The sequence below is a fragment of the Accipiter gentilis genome, chromosome 26, assembly GCF_929443795.1.
Source record: "Accipiter gentilis chromosome 26, bAccGen1.1, whole genome shotgun sequence".
Classification (NCBI taxonomy): Eukaryota; Metazoa; Chordata; class Aves; order Accipitriformes; family Accipitridae; genus Astur; species Astur gentilis.
Window position 1 is genome coordinate 21,916,802 of NC_064905.1, and position 20,339 is coordinate 21,937,140.

Below are 20,339 nucleotides of genomic sequence, written 5' to 3' on the forward strand. Positions count from 1 at the left end.
AGGAAATCAGGCAAATCAAGTAAATGCAGAAAATTATTATGCAGTGACTTTACTCACCCATTATTCTCAAATTACTTCTACAGGCCAAAATAATCCTCATTGTTTTTCCCAATGTGTATGACTTATGTGGGCAGGTGTTAGTTCTTTACGCTGCGTGAGGAATATTTGCATGATACAAAAATAAGAGTTTTAGCTTGTGGCGCTGCTGAAGGCTGAAATAAACGGTCTTTGTTTTTTTGTCAGGATTTGAGTCTGGAAATGGCCTTCTATCAAATTATGCGAGGAAGATTACTTAGCCAGGAATTAATTTTTTACGGTGTGCAGTAGCCTTTCTGACCATTTCCAGAAATTACTTAACAAGTAAAAGAAACTTTTCTTCCTTTGGAGAGCTGACAGTAACAGCTTGTGGGGTAGGTTGCTGCTGCCCGTCCCGTAATGACTGACCTCCTTCGGCATTTGCAGAACATTACTTTTTCTTTGGGGCTCATGTTAGAGTCTGAGAGCGTGTGGGGCAAAACAGTCAGCTCCTGGCATCTCCCTCCATGGCTGTCCCTGCCGCCCTGCGGGCAATACGGTCGTCCCCTCGATGGCTCCCTGCAGCAGGACGGCTCTGCCAGCAAAAGGGAGTTGTTTTGGGAAATAAAGACCGATTTCCCTTGCCCTGAGCCTGAAGCCGGGCTGCTGCGGGCTCCTGGGGCCGGGGCGATGGGGCGATGCGGGGCTGGTGCTGCGGTGCAGGTCCTCCAGGACCCTCGGGCAGAGGGTTGGGGGAGTCCTGCCCCGCCGGGGTTCAGGGTGACGAGGGCTGGCAGCGAGGACAGGCTCGTTACGTATCGGTCAGCTTTCCTTCGGCTCCGGCTTCCCGTAACGAGGCCACCCTCAACTGCGTACGGTGGTTTTGAGACGCTTATGTTTGGCAAACCCTGCTCAGCAGCGAAGCAGGGCCACCCTGTGCACAGGATGTGTTTACCTCAAATATTTGATCCTACCAAACACCCCCCAGCTGATCTGGGAGCTGTGATCCCACAGGGACTTTAATTGCCTTCATTTTCCAAGAATCCCATATGGTTGCTGGGGTGGCAGATGGGAGAGTTTTCTTTTCTGGGGGACGTAAGATAGCAGTGGATTGAATGCCAGAGAAAAACGAGAGATTTCGGGAGGAGTGTCGAGTTCTCCTTAATTGTGAATACAATTTGTTGGTGACTAATGCATCCAGACTTGCAGAATTACCTCATGTATTAGAAGCAGTGGCGTGATGGAAAAGATATGACTAAGATGCTGGCTCCTGATTTACCAACACTTCCCTCCTAAACTGCTGTTTGGCTTCCTACTGGCACATTATAACTTTTCTATTAATAATTAAGAGCTTTGACACCGTTTGAAAGCACTTGGTTCAACATAAAATCTGCCAGCTTGATTTTTAGTCTGCTGAGAGCCTTTTGAGCAGAGAGGAAGCAGGGAGGGGGTGCAGAAAACGGAGCTGCTGAGCAAATGGTGGAGCGAGGCAGAACGTGCCGTGTCCAGGCTAGGTGCCGTGAGGGACCCGGAGACACGTGAGCGTGGACCTGTGGTCGCCTCTGTTCCACTGCCCTGCCCCGTTTCTTCCCGCCTGACCCCCTTCCAGGGCTGGTATGACGTCTCTGTAAGAGCGGTGACTGGTGGGTTGGTAAATTGCTCGTGATACTGCAAATTCTCTGTTACAAATGAGTTGTACAACTGTTAATGAAACGCTGTTTCATATTAAGACGGCACGATGCTCCCATCGCCTGGATCCCACCCGCTGGGGAGGACACCTACGCGCCAGTCCAGAGAGCTTCCTTTCTGCAGAGCCTCCAACGCTTCCACATGCTGAAAATGCATCCATTTCTGATCCTTTGCTTATTCACTCAGCCTTTCTCCAGCATTAACATCAGTCTCTAAGCTTCATGCCAGAAGGCTACACCAAACCAGCAATGTCATTGCATCCCTTTGAAACATCCAGCATCATCTGTCTGTATCTGAAAGTGGAAATGTCTATTAAGCAGGACAACAAAAACTCTAGCTCTCCTTCCCAAAGTCAGAACTCTTCCCGTTCTCTCTTTTATTCAAGCAGAAAAGCTTTAGATGGTTTATGAAATTACTAAAGCAGGGAAATATTTCTACCTATGGGAAATAAGCCAAGCAGCAAAGTGACAGGGGAAACCAATGTGCTGGGTATCTTCAAGATTACAAAGAGAGACACGTCCATATTATTGAAAAGAAGATTCTGTAATCTGTGCTTTTGGAGACAGAGGAACCAGTAAATGGAGATGTGGGGAAAGTCCATGCTGAAGAAGTTGAACTTTATTGGACTTGTTTGGTCAAGTAATGTTGACCACAATACATTTTGGCTGCTTATTTCCCTAAGTGTGTCATTCTTTTCCACCTGAATCATTATGCAGCAAGATAACTCCTGAGAGAATAACACTGGAGAGAGTTTAACATAATTTTTCTTGCATTTAAAGTACCAGAGGAAGAATCCTGCCAATCTGAAGCCCTGTGAGCTAATGGTCATGTATGGGGTCATGTGTGGTGCCATCACTAACCTGCAGTGCAGCCAGAACTTGGGGAATTGCTTGCTAGAGCCCATCCATCTGCGCTCTGAGCTTTGCTAGGATGTGCAGCATTGCATGAACTTCATGAGCTTCTCAACCCAAGGCTGCCTCCCATTTCATTTAGGCAACAGAGCCATGTCCGCTGGTGAGCTGCAATCTTGGCCTTGCATTAGAAGAGTTTAAGAGCCCTGGCATTAAATGATGCTATAATACTTCTTTCTGGTTAGCTTTGAGAAAAGCCTTATGTTCTGCAGCTTTGTTTTACAGGAATGGATCAGGAGGTAAAGGGCTGGGTTGTTCTTGATGTGTTTTAATGCAGTCAGGTATTGATAATGTCAGAATGGGAATACTGTTATTTATTCTTGAGGTGATTTCATGAAAGGGCTTTAATTCATCAGTAAACTATGCTCATTCATAGTTGTTAGATGTTCTGTGTCAGAAATAGCCCTGAGTTCCACAAAAATAAAGAACAAGTTGTAAACATTTTTGAAGTGGAACTGATGTCCTCTCAGCCAGAAGAACAAAGCAGCAGAAGTTGTCTGGAAACCCTGCTGAGAATAACTCTTCAGACCTGTAAATGCCTTGAGGACTTGAGCTGTACAAAGAAAGTGCCAGAGGCAGTCTGGGTAGGCAGAGGAATTGAAAAGAGGCAGGTTATGAGAAGGGATTAGAAAAGAGATTTTTTAGCTACAGCGACTGGAAAGGAGACTGGAGTCTGGAAACAAGAATTGCTGCTTTTTTTGCATGTTCAGGCAGCAAACTAAACATCAGAACGGGAAAGGCAGTGTGTACAGCAGGCATGGGAAGCAGGGAGGAGGATTTCGCTCCTAAATACGTTTCTAAGTACACTTGTTTGCTGGACTAGTGGGATTGCCAAAGGGGCAGACGGGAGTTGAAGGCGCCGGTGCCCCCGCAGCTGGTGGGCTGACCGCTGCGACACGACGTCCTCCCGCAGCCTGTCCTTTCCCAGGCAGTTTGACCTCCTCGATGGGTTGCAGGTCACGGCCGCTGCTTTCGAGGGGCACAGGCGGACCGACAGCAAAGGTGAAAGTCTCGGGACATGTTGGGCTACGGACTTGTGGAGTTCCCTCTGCTGCTTCTGTTGGGGAAAAGTCCATACCTGCCTCGGAAGACACTAATTTTAGCCACTTCTTTGTTTCCTGCTTCTGGTATTTTTGCTTCTTAGCATTTTTTTCTCTGTTTTGTTTCCCACTATGCACCCAACAGGAAGAGCCTCTCGCAAAGTCCTCCACAGTAAGAAGAAGGAAAAAAAAAAGGTCCAGATGACATTTGCTTTCTGCAGGCAGAACTGAAAGCAGGCAGCAGCCAACATTTCCCCAAAGCCTCTCACCACCTCTGCTCTTTCCATGAAAAACAGAAAGGAAATTGGATCCTACAAGAAAACCATTTTCCAAAATGCCAGAGACCTCAGAATAGTCTGTTCGCTCGCGTGCACTGACTTCTCCAGCGAGACAGGACTCAGGTCTTGCAGTCACATAAGCTCAAAAAGGTGATATTCAAGCAGTATCTTGAAAATAAATAGCTATATTTCGTGGAAGGGAGATGAACCCTTGGTGCGCATCGTAGCCCCGGGGTCTGTAGGTGCTGGGAGGGCCAGCTCAGGCGCGGTCCTGGAGCGTCCTTTTGTTCTTCTTGAGGAGATGTGCTGGAAAGACTTGCAGAGCAGGACCGTGAGGCGATGCAGGGGTGGCTCGGTCATCGTAGGACCACGTTCATCTCTTCTGTGAGAAACCTGATTGAAACAGGATGGTCTTCATACTTAAAAATCCACATGCTGTCATTGGTTAATAGTTCCCTCAGTTGCTTTGGTGGGGATGGAGAGTGTTTTCCTTGCCACCAGGGATCCAAAGACACCAAAATCCCGCTCCAAATTATTGATAGCTTCTTAGATAGAGGCCGGCCCAAGTGCCGGTTCTTGCTGTAAGGCTTTTTTACCGCAACGTCACAGAAATAACTCTCTTCTCTGAGAATCGTATTGATTGCATTACGCACTGTAATTAGCGTAGCAGGCTGCGCAGTTGGTGGAGCGATGACAGAGCCGACTTTATGAGTAGCCAGAGCTGCATTCTTTTAAAGTGATTTCATCTCAAAAAGTGCGTTGGGAATTTCTAGTCCCAGACTCCCGCGCGGTCGGGTATTCCTTCCGTCGTGCAGTGGGGAGGACCGGGGTGGGTAGCGGAGGGGCCGGCCGGCCCGCGGTGCTGGCACAGCGAGATGTCTCCTTGCACCTGGAGCCCGCTGGCCGCGGCGGCGGTGGGAGCTACGGCAGGAGGGCTGGTGGCTGTCGGTGGCTGCTCTCAGGGGGACAAGCCCCGCCACGTTTCAGTCACCGGCTCATGGTCCCCTCCAAGGCCCACCTTGACCGTGGGCCAAGCTCCTCTTTGAGGAGGGCATTTGCGTTTGCTCTCTCCTACCCCAGTGCGGGGCCTTTGCGGTCCATTAGACACTGCTGCCTGCTGGATGTCTAACCAGTGAGAAGATGGGCTGGTGCCTAGAGGTGTTTAAGCTGTCTGAGGACTCATCCTGCCCTGCAGATGGTTCAGTGGAAAGGAACCTCACTGGAGCCGGGGGCTGGAGGCTGGGAGGTTTGCTTCCCAAGGTAACGCTCCTTGCCTACAGAGAATCCGTGCATGGAGCAGGTAACCTGCATCTTGATGAAGAGCTTTTTGAGATCACCAGGATGGAGGAGTCTACGTGAACAGTGAGAGGCCGTGGTAAGACGAAAGGCACACCTAGCAGGTCCTCTGCCTTCCAGGTGATAAACTCATACATTCATATTCCATTTACCATGCAGACATGTACCGTCTTGGAGGCTTGCTATAGCAGCTTAGCTGTATAGAGCCAGAGAACATTGCGTACAGGTATTACAACCGACAGCCTCTGGCTTCCGATATACTGGTTCTTCTTGCAGTACTAACAGTGAAGGAAATGTTCTAGTTCCTGCTGCCCAGAGGAGAGCACTCTCCATGTCTTCAAATGCATCTAACATGCTCTCTCCATTAGAGGGCAGAAGCATGCCTATGCACGGATAAAATAAAACAAAATTACCTGCCCTATGTGCCATATAGCTTGTTGCATTAAGGGAAGGTAGGGCATCATCGCCAATGGCCAGACAACTACACCGGCTAGAAAGAAAAAGAAGCAGCAAGAACCGGTGCTTCAAGGGTTAATTTCTGCGATTTGGGCTAACTTGGTGGTCTTTGTAGCACCTCCTTCTGTTTAAAGTTGGAAATAGATTTGATATGTGGTAAGTACCAATATCTTAACAGATCTGTTAAAGACTAAGTAATACACGTAATACTCATCTTTCAGAAGACTGACAATTTTGACGATAGAAAAATGCAAAAAGATTGTTTTTAAATAGTGGCAATTATTAGGAGAACATGTTGAGGATTTCTGTAATAGTCTGCCTGTGAACATTCCCTGGTTTACAGCCCTCCTGTGAAAGTTGTGATGCATTGCTCTATCTCATTTCTATATGCATGTAATCCTCTGATGTAATAAAGGTATTGCCCATAATTACAAAGGGAAAGCATTAGTTTCTGTTGAACCCAGTGACACAGCTTCTGTGAAGAGTAAAGAAGCCAAGAGTTTGGCCTTAAGCAGATACAGACCTCAGAGTAGTTCAGGCCAACAATTTAACCTTCTTTAGTGTCCTCTAGGTGCCATTGCGGTGGTGGTATTTATGACATGGACACTTTCCCCCTAGAAATTGGACTAACTCCACAGCCCTATCCTTTCAATTTTGAGTTGTCACCATCAGAGCATGCCAGGGAGTGCCGGCTGCCAGTTTCACTCCCGGGCACGTGGAAGGGCACGCGGGAACCGCCGGCGAGAGTCACCGGCCTCTCGGCAAGTGCCGGCACTGGTGGAAGACCCAGGTACCCAGAGATGAGCCTGGTGCAGGCGAGGAAGGCTTCAGGGTGATGGTTGTGCAGATGCATGAACTGGAGGGACGCTGGTGTGCCAAGAGTGACATTTTAGTTTTAAGGTGCAAAATCGTAACTAAACCGAGGGAACAAAATTACAAGAAAACACAAAATTCAAGACTAATCATAAATATTTCCTGGAAACCCTCTCAGATGTTGGGGGAGGTTGATTCTTTTAAATAACAGAGGTTGACGTTTTACATTCAGCTTGAAATGGAAGAAAAATGTTTATTATATTCTCTTCTTTGTTAATATATGAAACATTTCATTCTGGACTTAAGAGCAGAAGCCAGGGGCTGAAACAATGAACTTGTGCTGTTGTGATCTAACAGGTATTGAATGATCATGGATTAACCCATTACCCTTTTTACAGAGACTTTATCTTTTTATTAAAGGTTTAAGAGGCAGCGTAGGCTCCCCTGGCTGCTGCCCACACATGAGCCTGCCCATGCTTTGTCCCACTGTGTGTGCGCTGGTGCTGCCCATTTTGTTCATTTTGGAGAGGAGGGGGTTGCTTCCATCCTTTCTGGACGTTGGGGTTTTTTTCCAAGTTGGCTACTGGTCCAAGCCACGCTCCCTGGGAGGCTTCTCCTCAAGCATGAAGGAGGCACATCGCTGCGCACCGCGCCCTGACAAGAGGAAATCTGAGTTAAAACATATCTAGAAGATGTTTTTATAATCCCAGGCAGGTATTTGAAACAAATTATATTTACAGGCTGGAGCTGAGAGGGAGGGCTTTGCGTGGATCACCTTTCCCTCTACGTGGGGACTTACCCCGGTGCTGTCAGAAAGCAGCTCAGCAGCGTCATCCCGTTCCCCTCAGAGAAGTGCCAGTTCCCCGAGGTGAGGGAGGAGAGACGAAGCGATGATCTCTCACATGCTCTTAGTTCTGTGCAGCCCTTTCCCTCCCTCCAGCATCCATTTGGTCTGGTGGGACCCATAAACCTCTGTTACTGCAAGGCTGAGATTGTCCCGCACGCTCTGGAGCCCTCTCCTCCCCATATCCCTCCCCTCTCTCTCGGGACCCCCCAGCTCAGGGACAGGGATGGGATGAGGACGGGGACGAGGACAGCCCAGGGATTGCCTGTGGGCTTGCAGCCTGTCCCCACCTCATCGCAGCCCCGTGTGATCAGAGGTACCATCCCTCTCTCAACAAAAAACCATAAATCATGATGCTTTTGCAAAACCTCTTGTTTTTACAGAGGCGCTTTGAGTGTGGAGAGGTTTTTCTGGTGTTTTATCAGGGATGGAGTTTACAGTCTGCATTAGACAGAGAATACAGATGAGTTGCTAAGCATGGAAATGGTAGAAGATGAATCAGACTCAAATTGGTATTTTAGTACAATAATTGCTTTCCAGTGAACCTGAGAATGACCTAAATTGAACAGTTTTGAAGGAACCAAACACTTCTCGCTTGACTTCTGCATGCATTTACTAGTGCAGTAACTTGATTCAACTTCTGTTGACAGCCGTAGCTTAAAAGTGAGGAATCAAGAGCATTTTGCATGAGGGGAGAAAAAAGTTCTTCAATGTAAAATGTGGCAAACAGGTCAATGAAGTTTTTATAGTACCAAATGCATAAGCACGGCAGGAGCCCTGGAGCACTGGTTACCTCGGTGCGAGCCGTTTGCACGACCTGTAAGGCGACCGGCTCCCGCTGGGGTCCCAGCACAGCCCTCTGATGCTGCTGACCCTTGCGGGGTGGTGTGGGCTGGACATTTTCTCCTACTAGTTGTCTTCAGATGGATGATAGCATGCAAACGCCAGCCCTGGCCGGCTCCATCCTGTAGATAACGAACTCCTCTGGGCTCCCAGCCTCCGAGACCCGTTTGGTTAGAAACGTAAACGGGCGGTTGTGGCTGGGCACTGTGGATCACGGCCCAGACTCTGATGCCACAACAACTGACAAGCAAAAGGGGGATGGAGGCTGCTCGCAAGCATCGTTAACATCCAGAAATACCATCAGCTATTCCTGGCAGCGGTGGGGGAAATAAAATGAGGCAGGTAAGTGGCTGGGCTGCCAGCAGCAAGCAGCAAGACGGCTCTTGCACACAGGGTATCATCGGGCTCACTGGACGGGATGACGGAGTAGGGTTTAATTGGAAGATCCAGCTCTTGTTGTCCAGAGAAATGCAGATTTGGCCTTGAAACGTTTCCCAAGGTCTTGGCACTTCATTTCGTAGCTGTGTCTCATGCTCTGAATATTCCCCAAGGCACTCGCTATCGTCGAATGTCGTCTGACTGTCTCTCGGTTGCTGTTTGTTTCTGTGGTTGCACGTTGATAAGGTATCTGGTTATGTCTTGCAGCCCTCAGAATCCAAGCCCAACGTCACCCCTCTCACCGTCCTGGCCCATGTTCTCTGCGCCATCAAGTCCTATGCCCACCTCCTCTACGTCCAGCGACTCATCCCCCATCAGGTCTGTTGCAGAATTCGCTTTGCTTTTTGTTGCTTTTGCTATTTTCTGTTTAATTTACTCGGTTTCCCCCCTGCTTCACTTTCCTTTTCTCTTTGCATCCTGCTCAAACTCCCCCAATGCAGCTATCTGCATTCAGCAAGAGAGGAGCTTTCAAACGCCTTCTGCCCCAGGGGAGACCCTTTGAATCCTCCCTTTGACCCCCCGGCGGGTGCCCGCTGGCCCCCGTGGTCAGGCGAGCGGGAGCCAGCGCTCGCAGGTCACACTCGCGGTGCTCGGTGCCGCTGGTGGTTTCTGTGGTTTTGCCCAGCCGTTTCAGCGGTTTTGCCCAGCCGTTTCAGCTCTTGCGGTTTGCTTTACTCCGCTCGGCAACAGGTAAGATGTGTACTGCCTTCCCGGGTGCTGCGAGGATTAACCAGCCTTTGTAAAACGCTGCGATACCTCATTTTCTGGCCACTTCCTTTTCTTATCTGGAGTCTAAGAAAGGTAAAGAACATGGGCCAGCACCGACATTTGCCTGCTGGGTGCCCGTGTCTCGGGTGGTTGGGCATCGCTGGAGTAAATCGGTCCTGAAAGTTACAGACCGACTAACGGGAGATTTCCAGGGGAACCCCAGAGCAGCAGGTCAGGCTGCGCTGCGCGCCAGCCCTGCGGGGCAGGAGGATGGACGACCCCCCTTCGCCCTGGGGTGCGAGACGCCGTGGCCGCGGCACAGCGGGAGCAGGCGCTGCCTGGGGGTCCCGTGGCTTTGGGGATCGGAGATGCAGTCGTGCCGTGAGCGCGGCACGGGGGGGATGCTGACACGGGGGAAGCCGGGGCAGCATCGCCTCTGGTCCGTGCGCAGGGTGCCTTTGGACGGGATTTCTCTCCTGAGCCCACGGCTGGCACAGGGGAGCAAGATGCCGTCGTCGTTGCTGGCAGAGCGCAGCTCCCAGCCCCTTGGCAAGTGCAAGCGTGGGGCCGGGGCACCAACCCCTCCTCTTAGCGAGATGTGTCAAACCTGTTTGTTCATTACAGGCACAGACCGAGCTCTTCCCCTGCGCCTACAGCCATACAAATGCTGCCTGCGCGGTGGCTGCCTGTTTGGCAGGGTTATTTATTTGTTTTGCCACGCATCTGCAAAGGCTGACAATGGCGTAATAACCATCCAAGCAGCCTTCCTCTTCTGTGGGAGGGAGGTTTATCATCCCCGAAACTGCACAAGGGAAGATGAGTGAAGCCCCTGAGTGCTTTTCTGGCCTTGTGTCATGCTTGGAGGCAGAAACCTAACATGAGCGATCGCTGGGGTCCGGTGTTTCGGTCCCTGAAAGCCCCACGGAGCTCTGACGGGCAAAGTCGCGGCCCGGAGAGCAGCCGGCAGGCGAAGGGCCAGGCTGGGGCCACGGGGACACAGGGCTGCAGAGGTCATTTTAGGGAGAAAAACAACAACTTGAATAGTTCAAGGTAGTAAGCCTGAAAATACCTTTTATTTTTCATCTGACAGTCTCCTCAAGCACTCTGCGTGAGCAGTGCCTCTCCCAGCAGCGAAGGACCCTCTCTGGAGCGGGAGGAGTGTTTGCCCATCCTGATTTTTAAGTGTTTGGCAGCTGCTTGTGTCAGGCAGCTGGAATTCAGAGAGGAGAGACCTCTGCTTTGGGGCTGTCTTCACAGCAAAACCAAAACCATTCACAGCTTCCCTGGTTTGTGGTTTGTGTGTGAAGGTGAACCGCTTTCACCACGAGGTGAAAGTGTGCCCCTTCCCTGGGCTCACTCGGAGAGAATTCAGAATAAGTTCAAGTCCTTGGAAAGATAAAAGTTGGCGAAACCGCTGAACTGAGAAATGGCGATGCCTTGTTCATTACCCCAGCAGCTCTTGGGGGTGCTTCCAGCACTTTGCTTGGCCGTACCGTAGCCAAGTAGTCTGCTGCAGCGCTGGATGCCAGATCGGCTGGGTGGCCCAGTGCCTGGTTTGCACTGTCACCGGCACCGTGGCCTGGCGGTGTCCCAGCTTTCCACCAGCCTTGCTCGAGCCCAAACCCGGGAAGGATGGGTAGGAGGCTCTGGGCACAGAGGACAGCTCTGTGTGCCTGTGCTTTGCTGGTGAGGTCCTGAGGTCCTTCATTTTCTCCCTGTGTCTGCCGGTGCTTTGCTCCGTTTCTGGATCTCTCTGCTCTAATTCACTCCCCCGCAGTGTGGGCACGCTGACACTTCCCCAGTAAAATCTAATGGTTGTTAAATCTTTTATCCTCAGGTACAGTCTCTAAAGAAGTGCAGCAAATTCTTCATGGACCTACTTGTTTTTCTGTTTTGAAATACCCTTCCCCAAGTGCTAATTCTTCCTCATGAAACTCTGCTTGCGGTTGCAGCTGCACTCGGAGAGCGATGGGTTTGGCAGCGAGCAGAGCCAGCGGGCAGCGGGTCGCTGCCAGCACCTGCTGCCCACCTTTGCTCCGCGCCGGCCCTCCAGCCGGTTATGGCCCATCAAAGACTCACAAAACATTTCCAGCTCCGTGATTTCTTCTCCTGTCTAGTGCCCAGAGCTCTACCGGGAACCCCCATGGGCACCGGGCACCGGCGCTGGTCCTGGCAGTGCCAGCTGGTCTCGGGCTGGAATTTGCAGCGTGGTGAAATGTGGCGCTGGAGGCTCATTCCCAAGAGCCTTCAGCCTCCTCTGGCATCTTCCTCACCCTCACCCTGAGCAGTGTAACCCTGGACCCTTGCAGAGCGGTAGAGGTCCTTGGACCCCTCTTCAGTGTGCACCACTTGTGTGGACCCCTCTTCGACACAGTGGGGAGGGGAGTGCTGCTGTGGACGAGTAGAGTATTTTTTATGCCAATAAATGCTTTCTTTTTGCAGCTCACCGCTGCGGAAAGCCCGAGCTTTGTATGCCTGTAAAGCAGAACACGACTCGGAACTCTCCTTCACGGCGGGCACCGTGTTTGATAATGGTGAGTCCTCGACCTGGAGGGAGGGCACGGGGCAGCGCCAGGCACCTCGTGGGAGCGGGAGGAGATGGGCTCATTTTTCAGCGCAGTGTTCGGGCTGTGGTTCCCGGTGTCCCGGGAAAGCCGGATCGGGAGAGCTGCACCCGGTGCTGTAGGAGCCGCGCTTGCTCCGTGCCTGGTGCTGGGCTTCCACGGAAAAACCTGGAGCGGGGTTTGCTGCAGAGCAAGGGCAGAGCACGGTGGGAGGGTGGGGGCCGTACCGAGGCTGTTTGTAACACAGCACCAAATCAGCTTCCTTCGAACGGCCGTGGCATTGCCTGTCGCTGGCAGCCGCCCACCTCGCCTGCCAGGGAAGCGCTGTGGGAAGCCGAGAGTGCGGCTCTTAGCCTGGGTGGTGGATAGGCAGGAGACTTCCCCTTCCCCTCAAAATGGACGCTCTTCTTCTGTAACAGCATCTCTCCTTTCATGTGACGCACGCGTGAGGTGCTACAGAGCCAGTGTTAACGGCAATACGGATAAAGCTACAGGGAAGAACACTTGGCTATTACTGGTTTTAGCACTGAGTTTTGCAATTTACTGGTTTTCTTCCTGTGACCCAGGGAATGATTTGACTCTCAATTCACAGCTTTCCTTTTAGTCCTCTGTTTAAGGAGTATCCCATTTCCACCACTAGAAATCCCATGAAAGAAGAAAGCAGAAATATTTGAAACACAGAGACATTCAATCCGAGGTGAATCTTGCCTTACTTTTCGTATCCATGCTGAAAGCAGCTGATCATCCAGCCCCCTTTTAGGATCAGTGTGAAAACTGCCTTTTTGAGATCCCGATTTATTTCATCCTAAGGGAGACGTGTAAAACAGGAGGGATGAATAGGGGCGATACCCCTCCGCTCCGCCAGAGGAGAGCTCGGGAGGCCACTCCGGCAGAGATGTCCACTTTGCCACCTCCAGCCTGGGTCAGCGGGTCCCGCTCCACGTCCCACTCATCGCCCTGCCCGTGCCCGCGGATCCGAGCCGCCAACCTGGGGTGACGGGTATTTGGGCCCCGGCAGTGGAAGTGGCCGCGCATCCACAGGGCACGAGGCGAGGGCACGCGTGGGTGACTGTGTGTGTCTAGGTCAGAGCTGTGTTTTGGCGGGTTGGTAGGGGAAGGCGCAGCCTCGCGTGGAGGGTGTGCAGAGGTTCTCCAGGCTACGCGTGGGCGTACAAAGTGCAGGCTCTGATCCAAAGAAGAAAATGAAAGGAAGAAGCTTGGCAAGGCACGGCGTCACCTCTGTGCCACGCTACGTCAGCGGCGGGTCGCGGACCACAGGCCGGTGCCCGGCGCCGACCCCAGGTCCTGCGCTGTTTGCCTTCCTGGCAGCCGCCCGACGCTCCAGCTGGTCGCTGAAGTTATTCGAGACCTTGCAGCACGCCGACCCCGTCTCTTTACCGCAGCGATACGCCGTCCGTGCCGCAGCAGGCAGCGCTGCCGGCGGAGCGAGGTACTCGCGCCGCGCCGGTGGGACGGCACAGAGCCCGGTGTGCCTGCGCCGTGCGCTGCGCCGGCTGCGCGACCGCGCCGGCCTCCCTCCTATGGGCACGGACCCTTAATCTAAACGTAAGGGAGAAGCTGGTGAGCGCTTCACTGACACCAGCGTTTACCATATACAGAGCCATTCCTCAGTGGTTTTCTGGGTAGGAGAGATTAGTTTCCAAGTATCAGCACCAGAAATACTCTATGCAGTTGCCATAATGTTTCATGCAGGAGATGGAAAAGCAGCACGTGTGCTTTTTGCCTCTGGATACTGAGAGCTGGAACAGGTGGGCTCTGGTTAGATTTTTGGAGATGATGTTAACGAGCATCGATTTTCTGTTTCCTGCATCAGGGGAAAGAGACTGTGCCCCATGGAATTAAGCTGCTCTGTTTTAGATATAATCCCAATGTAAAGAAAAGACTTTTTACTACTTTCCAAGTAGTTCTTGGCTTTTATATGTTAAGCATTGTCATTTGGGAAACTGCTGCCACGTGCACTGGTTTTGCCCTGGGATATATATGAGAATATAGCAGAAAGGGGAAGAGAATGAATACATGTGAATTAAAGAAAATACTTTTCCTGAGCAGCTCCATAGATATCTTATAAATAAACATGGTCTCCCCTTTGAGAGCCCGTGGGAATTAGAGCAGCTAGGAGGGGAACAAGTTTGAATTAAATACATTGTGTTTGCTAGATAAAAATCAATGGATTATTCAAGGGAAAAAATATACAGCATGTTCTAATCACTTAGCAGCATAGCCGAGGCTCACGTTAGCTGGGGGAAGTGAGTTAGAAACAGCAGTGCTTGGTAGAAATGTTATGATGAGAAGGGGTTTTACAAAACCCAGCAAAAGCAAATGGATCTTGGAAATACTTGGAGACAGGTTCTTGTCCAACTTTAAGGTTCTCCGAGGTTGCACATGGCAGAGCAGCATCTCGGTCTGACTGGGAAATTGAGGTGCTGCTACCCACACCGAGCGGCACCCACATAGTAAATAACACCACGTTTTGAGAAGCACATTTGAACTGCGTAGCATTGTTCCTTTTAGTCACATGAAACCTGGATTTCCAGCAGATCTTGTGCACTTGATAGTTGCATGCCCTTGTTGTGGTGCTGAATGGGAGGGACGTCCTGGGTCCGTGGAGGCCTGAAATCGGGGAATGTGAGAGTCATGGGTCAGGAAAGGGATGCTCACGTGTGTTTTAAACTCGCAATTGCCCCTGAAATGGAAACCGCCATACTCTGAAGCAATGAACCCCCAACCTGAGCTGCTGCTGCTGCTAGATACTGAAGTTTTGTGCGATATTAGGAAAGTTGTGTTGCATTTGTGCTCTAATTCTGTGAGAGAGGATGAGATTCTCCTCCCTATCTGCTCATGTGCCCTGCTCTATCTGACAGTACCTACACAGAAATAAATGGCTGTCTTTGGGACATAAGTGATTTTTGAAGGGAAAAGCAGTAGCTGGAACTCACGTGACTTTTGGTTAAAGCATTTTCCCAGCCCGTTTGCTGAGGCCAGAGGGCTGAAGACACAGACACACACACACATACCACTTACTTACAATTTCTGTTCTCTTGATGGCCATTGTCCACTGGTGGGGCACTGTGAAGCCTTTAGTCCCACCCGAAGGGAGGTAATGCAATAGCTTTTAATGCAGTTTTGCCCTGGGGGCTTTCATTGCAGGCTGGAGGTGGCATTTTTCCTCTGTGCAGACTGCCTTAGCCTTTGGTAATAGAAAAGTCCCAAGGCTTGGGTGTGAGAGGGTGTACACATGGAAAAAGAAGTTGGCACAAGTGAAACCCAAAGATGGTAAACACTTTATTCTAGGAGCCAGAACACTGTGGCTCTCGAAACTAGTTTTCTGTGGTTTGGATTCTTTTTTCCTTACTACATTACTACGTGCAATACTGCTCTGCAGGCATAGCCAGTAGTGATGGACTTTGCCACGCTGGTGAGGACTGGCCTCTCCCAAAGCGTGGAGATATTTGGACTTAGAACACTTCTGTCTTTCTGACTCTTTCTCACCGCTCAATGTCAGTGGTGACCTTTGCAGAGAAAATGGTCATCCTGCAATAGATGGGGCTGTCAGAGCAGAAGAGGCATGCAGAGGAACCTGAAGCCCTGCTCTGCTGTGCTCGGTTGCTCTGCTGGTTTGATGAGCAGCACACCTGTGTTTGCCATTGGGTGAAAAAGACTCCGTTTTTAAACATTTGTTTCTGCTCTGACTCTGCCGGAGCCTTGGTGTGGCCTGTACCTGCTGGCTGGGGCTGCATGCGTGGACCCCAACCCCGCAGCTCTGCTTTGGGGGGGATGTAGACCCCGCGCAGCGGTCGGTGCCGTTTCCGGGGTGCGCTCAAGAAACACGGTCGCATTTGTGCTGAAATGTGAATTTTCAACACATTTCACCCCCTCAGCTGAGCGAGGGTGGGCTGGAGGGTGCCTGGCCGGAGAGCCGGGGAGCAGTGGGGAGGGCAGGCACCGAGCTGGCAGGGCAGGGGAGCGGGCAGGGGGTACGGTGGGGTTGGGGCAGGGGGGACTCGCTTTGCTTTTGCAGTTGGTGCCAGTCAACGTGTAAATGAGCAGACCTGCAGAGAGTCACGGGAAGCTTGGGTGGCTCTGAAATACTGACTTGCCACCATTTCTTGTGGGAGGTGTGGGGAATATTCTCCTGCCTGCGTTGGCATAACCCTGGTTCCTGTACAATCAGCAAATTTTCAGTAGTTGATTGAATAAAGAAGTCTTTTGAGGGCTGCTCAGGTTTCTCGTTTGACAGAAATAAGATTGCATTGTTTGCTTTCCTGCCGGCAGCGTTTGCTAATGCATTTTCTCTCTCGGCCTGGTGCGAGGCCAAGCTGGGACGTGCAGGGTTACGAGGCGATGGAGTTAACCATGTTCTCTCGAACTTCAAAGAGATTTTAGCCCAAACCTGGAGGAAGTTTTGAGCCCCTGGTTTTATCCCAAATGCTTCACTTTTACACCAGCCCTGCAGCACCAGCTAGGATTTGGAAATGCAGTCCCTAGCTGAGCGCGCAGCTCACGTGGTCCTGCTGTTGGTTTCGCTGTGCGATCTCCGACACTTTGACAAAGGGAACGCAGAGGAGTCCCATGAGTGAGCAGGAGAGAGCACTTCAGCTTTCTGAGCTCCTTAGCGTATTTGTTTCCTTGCTTTAAAATAAACAGGAATTAAACGTCTTGCCGTCTCCCAAGAGCAACTTTGGCATTGTCAGCACACAAAGAGCAACAGCCCCTACACCGTAATCCCCCTCCTGTAGTAACCTGCCTTTTCCTTCTCTCCTCAAGTTCATCCATCCCAGGAGCCCGGCTGGCTGGAAGGGACCCTCAACGGGAAGACGGGATTAATCCCCGAGAACTACGTCGAGTTCCTATAACTTTGGCCGTAAGAAGTGCCACTGCTGAGCTTTACATGGTATCCATGGCAGCCGCTGGCAGGAGTCCTGCAGACCATTTTGCTCTTTGCCACTGTGCGACGCGGGGTGAGGACTTGCCCGTACCCACTGAGATGAATGTTTGCGCGGATAATAACGTTCGTGTCTCCTGCCGCGCTCCTGCGGTGCGTGCCGGGGCTGCGGGGGGAACGCTCCTGGCGAGGTGTCTCGACTCCTCCAGCCCCGAGCGCAGGCCGGCGATGCCCAAAGCCCACATCCCCGCGGGGAGCCCTCGCAGCAATCAAAAAAACCCAGCGACGCAGCAGCTCCACGCCGCAGCCCGAGCGCTTCGTAGGGGACGAGCCTGCGAACTGTGAACCGGCAGGAGAGAGCCACCGAGCCCGGTGTCCCCTGCGGTGAGACAGTTTACCGGCTGTGAAGAGCGTTAGTGGGAGCTGAGGGACCCCAACCCATCGTCCGGAGGGAGAGAGGTCAGCAGAGGCCTGTCCTCCCAGGCCCTTCTCCGCTTATCCGACCGGCCCGGGCGAAGCTCTCCCATCCAGCCGGGGAGCGAACCCAGCCCTCTCCCGCGCCGCTGCGGCCGGGGAAGGGGTGAGGCGCTTTCGGCTGATGCCAAACCACAGGCTGTGTCTGCAGCAGCAGCTTGCGTGAGGCTGAGCTTCCCACGGCAGGTCGGGGGCAGCCCTGGCGAGGGGGCAGCCGTCCTGCCGTGCCACGGCAGAGCTCTGCTCTTGCGGGCGAGAGCCAGAAGCTCAGTGGCTCTGCAGGGTGGGCACGGCACCCGCCGGGAGCTGGCAGGACTCGGCAGGCGTCAGCTCAGTGGAGGGGAGAACATTTTGGACCAAATCTCTCAAACTTTTTTTTTTTTTTTTTTTTTTTTTAAAGATTAAGATTTTTGCGAGGTAAACATCTGTGATCTCTGCAGTCTGCGTTTCCTTCCTGGAGGGCAAGTTGCAGCTTCAGTTAAATACCACTCCTTTTGTTTGACTGGCTGTTTTGTATCTCCTCTTTCCAATGCACATTGCACAGAGACATCCATGCTTTCGCGAACGCCCAGGCCGCTGATGTGCCATTTTGGAGCTGCGTTTGCCACTCTCCACCGTTGCTTTTTCGGTGGTCTCCTTGCTTGCAGCCTGGCGTGTAGTCTGTCCGTGCCAAGTCTGTGCAGTACTGGTTGTGCAAGGTAAATTATTTCCATACTCGCAGGACATTTGTTGTTGGTGTGGCCAACCTACAGTCTACAAAAAACAAAGGACGAGCTCTTCGGCTCCAGCACCCTCTGTTCCTGCCCTGGAGAGGATGCTCGTGCCTTCGTGGACATGTGGCGAGTGGTCAGCAGAGCGAGTTTGCAAATCCCTCGCCATTTCGGGTTGTTTTTAAGGGTGAGGGTGGGAGAAGAAGCCCTGCGTGACTGCAGAGCCGGGCTGGCCGGGTGGCATGTCAAGAACTGGAATGATTATATTTTGTCATAGAAAATGGTGAAAGAAACCCCAGCCTGTTGACAGAGAGACTCTGTTGTGCAGAAGCGACACTGTCGCACGCTGCTGGGGGATGGATGTCGTGTCTTTTTGTAATAATTTTAAAGACTCCGAGTGACTGAATTGCTGTATGTGTCACTTTTTATTTTTGAAAGAATTAATGTATAAATAGAGTATCTTAAAATATTATGAGGGAAAGATCTATATTTGATATTTTTAGAAGACCTGTAACGAGAGAAGTGAAGGACATTTGAAACCGGTTACAGAAAAGCGCTTTGCAAACACACTCGCATCCACAACCACCCTCCGGGCCTTGGGCTGCCTTTTCATTCGCTTCGTGGTGTCACTTAGAAATGAGGGAAACAACTGCAATTTCAGACCTCTTTACATTGCTTTCACTGTAATTAAACTTCCTGGACTTTTGTCTTGGGGAAAAAAAAAAAAAAAAAGAAGAAAAAGTCGGATCTTTTTTTCCCCTGATTTCTAGGGCGGGTGTGGTGCAGCTCATCTCCTCGGCATTATAACCTCTCCATAAGCGACACACGGGCCCCTCTGGGGATGCCGTGGGCACACCACCTGGCTGGTGCTGTTTGGGCAGGGGTGAAGCCTCCAAACTGTCCCGTGTTTTCTGCTTTAAGATGTTGGATGAAGAGGACCGAGAGGTTTGTAGGGATAAAAGCCAACGTTTCACTGGCAAGTTGCTGGTTCACGTTCATCCTTGGATTTAATAGTGAACATTTATACCATTTGTTGATTTTCCTGAAGCGGAGGACCGGGCTGGGCTTCATCCAGCCCCAGCAGTCGCTGCGGTGCTGCCGGCCGGTGCTGGGACCTCGGGGGCTGCTCAGAGCTGGCTCTGGCACCGGCACCGCTCGGGGCAGGCGGGGCAGAAACCCCCTTCCAGGGCTGCAGGAGAGGGAGAGGAAGGACTAAATGGAAAGGAGGGGGGGGAAGGAAAAAAAAAAAAAAAAAAAAGGCTTAATATTTCATCTGTCAGCACTAGTTGCTTGTGTTTGGGACTGTCCCATCCCGAGCCGCTCCTGCAGCGGGATCCCTGCTGCCTCCCTGGGACGCTGCCGGAGCCGGCGGCTTTCAGCTCAGACGGAGGTTTTCCAGCCCGGCCTCCTGTCTCGGATGTGACTCTTAGCCTTTGAACAGAAAGCGTACTATGGACAAATGAGCATTTGAAACCCATCAGAAACACCTTAAAAGGCACATTTAAGGGCTACGGTATTTAGGGACCTCTTTAGTAATGCTGCACGAGCACCAGCACGGGCTGCTCTGTGCCAGCAGGCTGCTGCCGGTCCTTATCCCCAGAAAACCTTTTAGTGCTGTGTCCCCCTTTGGCTCTTCAGATGCTTGAGTTATTCCGAGACAGTAGTAAATTCCTTTTCCTAGGCATTTAGGAGCTTTTGGATATGCTACCTAGAGAGTTACTGGGAACAAAAGTCCCACGCAAACATATTTGCAAGGTGCCTTCTGGAGGAAAGGAAAATAAAGCATAAGCAGAAGTTATTGCTCTTACAGCAGAGCTGGCAGAATATTTTTCTTAATTAGAACTTTCCAAAAAGAAATTTGGCTGAAACACTTACTAAATGTTCCTATTTTGGGCCAGCTTTAATACTGGAGTAAGCATTGGTTTATTCCAAGAGAAATTAAAGATAGAAAATATTTTCTTAAACCAGCTTGACATGGCATTTAATGCTTAATATTAAAGTCATCAGTCAAAATTATAAGAAAGCAAGGATAGCCAGACTTGCCGATAGGTGGAGTCTCTCCTGTATTCCTTGTCCCATCATTTTAGGTATTAAACCAAAAAAAAAAAAAGACACGGTGCAATAATATCTGTTGAAACAGATGTCAGACAAGTCTCAGGGTGCAGTCCTGACACGTTTCAAGTCAATGGCACAAGTCCCACGGGTTGGCTGTGGCCCAGCCACCCTGCAGCAGCCTTGGTCCCCGTGTCCCGGCGGCCACCGACACGCGTGGCGTTTCTGAGGTCCCCACGGGCCCGTGTTCGAGCTGCTGGCCTTTGCCTCTTTACTGATTTTGCGGGGTTTTGCAGCAGCAAGTG

General features: G+C 51.3%; 1 protein-coding gene across 7 annotated transcripts in view; it reads left to right on the forward strand.

The window, feature by feature from the left end:
* Positions 1–18,729, forward strand: part of ARHGAP26 (Rho GTPase activating protein 26) — a 154,959-nt gene extending 136,230 nt beyond the window's left edge. Inside the window, exons 21-23 of one of the 7 annotated variants that reach the window (XM_049830003.1) lie at positions 8,831–8,941; positions 11,774–11,865; positions 16,681–18,729. In XM_049830003.1, coding sequence (XP_049685960.1) covers positions 8,831–8,941; positions 11,774–11,865; positions 16,681–16,769 — 292 coding nt within the window. In that variant the 3' untranslated portion in view covers positions 16,770–18,729. The other 6 variants (XR_007509728.1, XR_007509729.1, XR_007509730.1 and 3 more) reach the window with 6 other exon arrangements.
* The last annotated feature ends 1,610 nt before the right edge of the window (positions 18,730–20,339 follow it).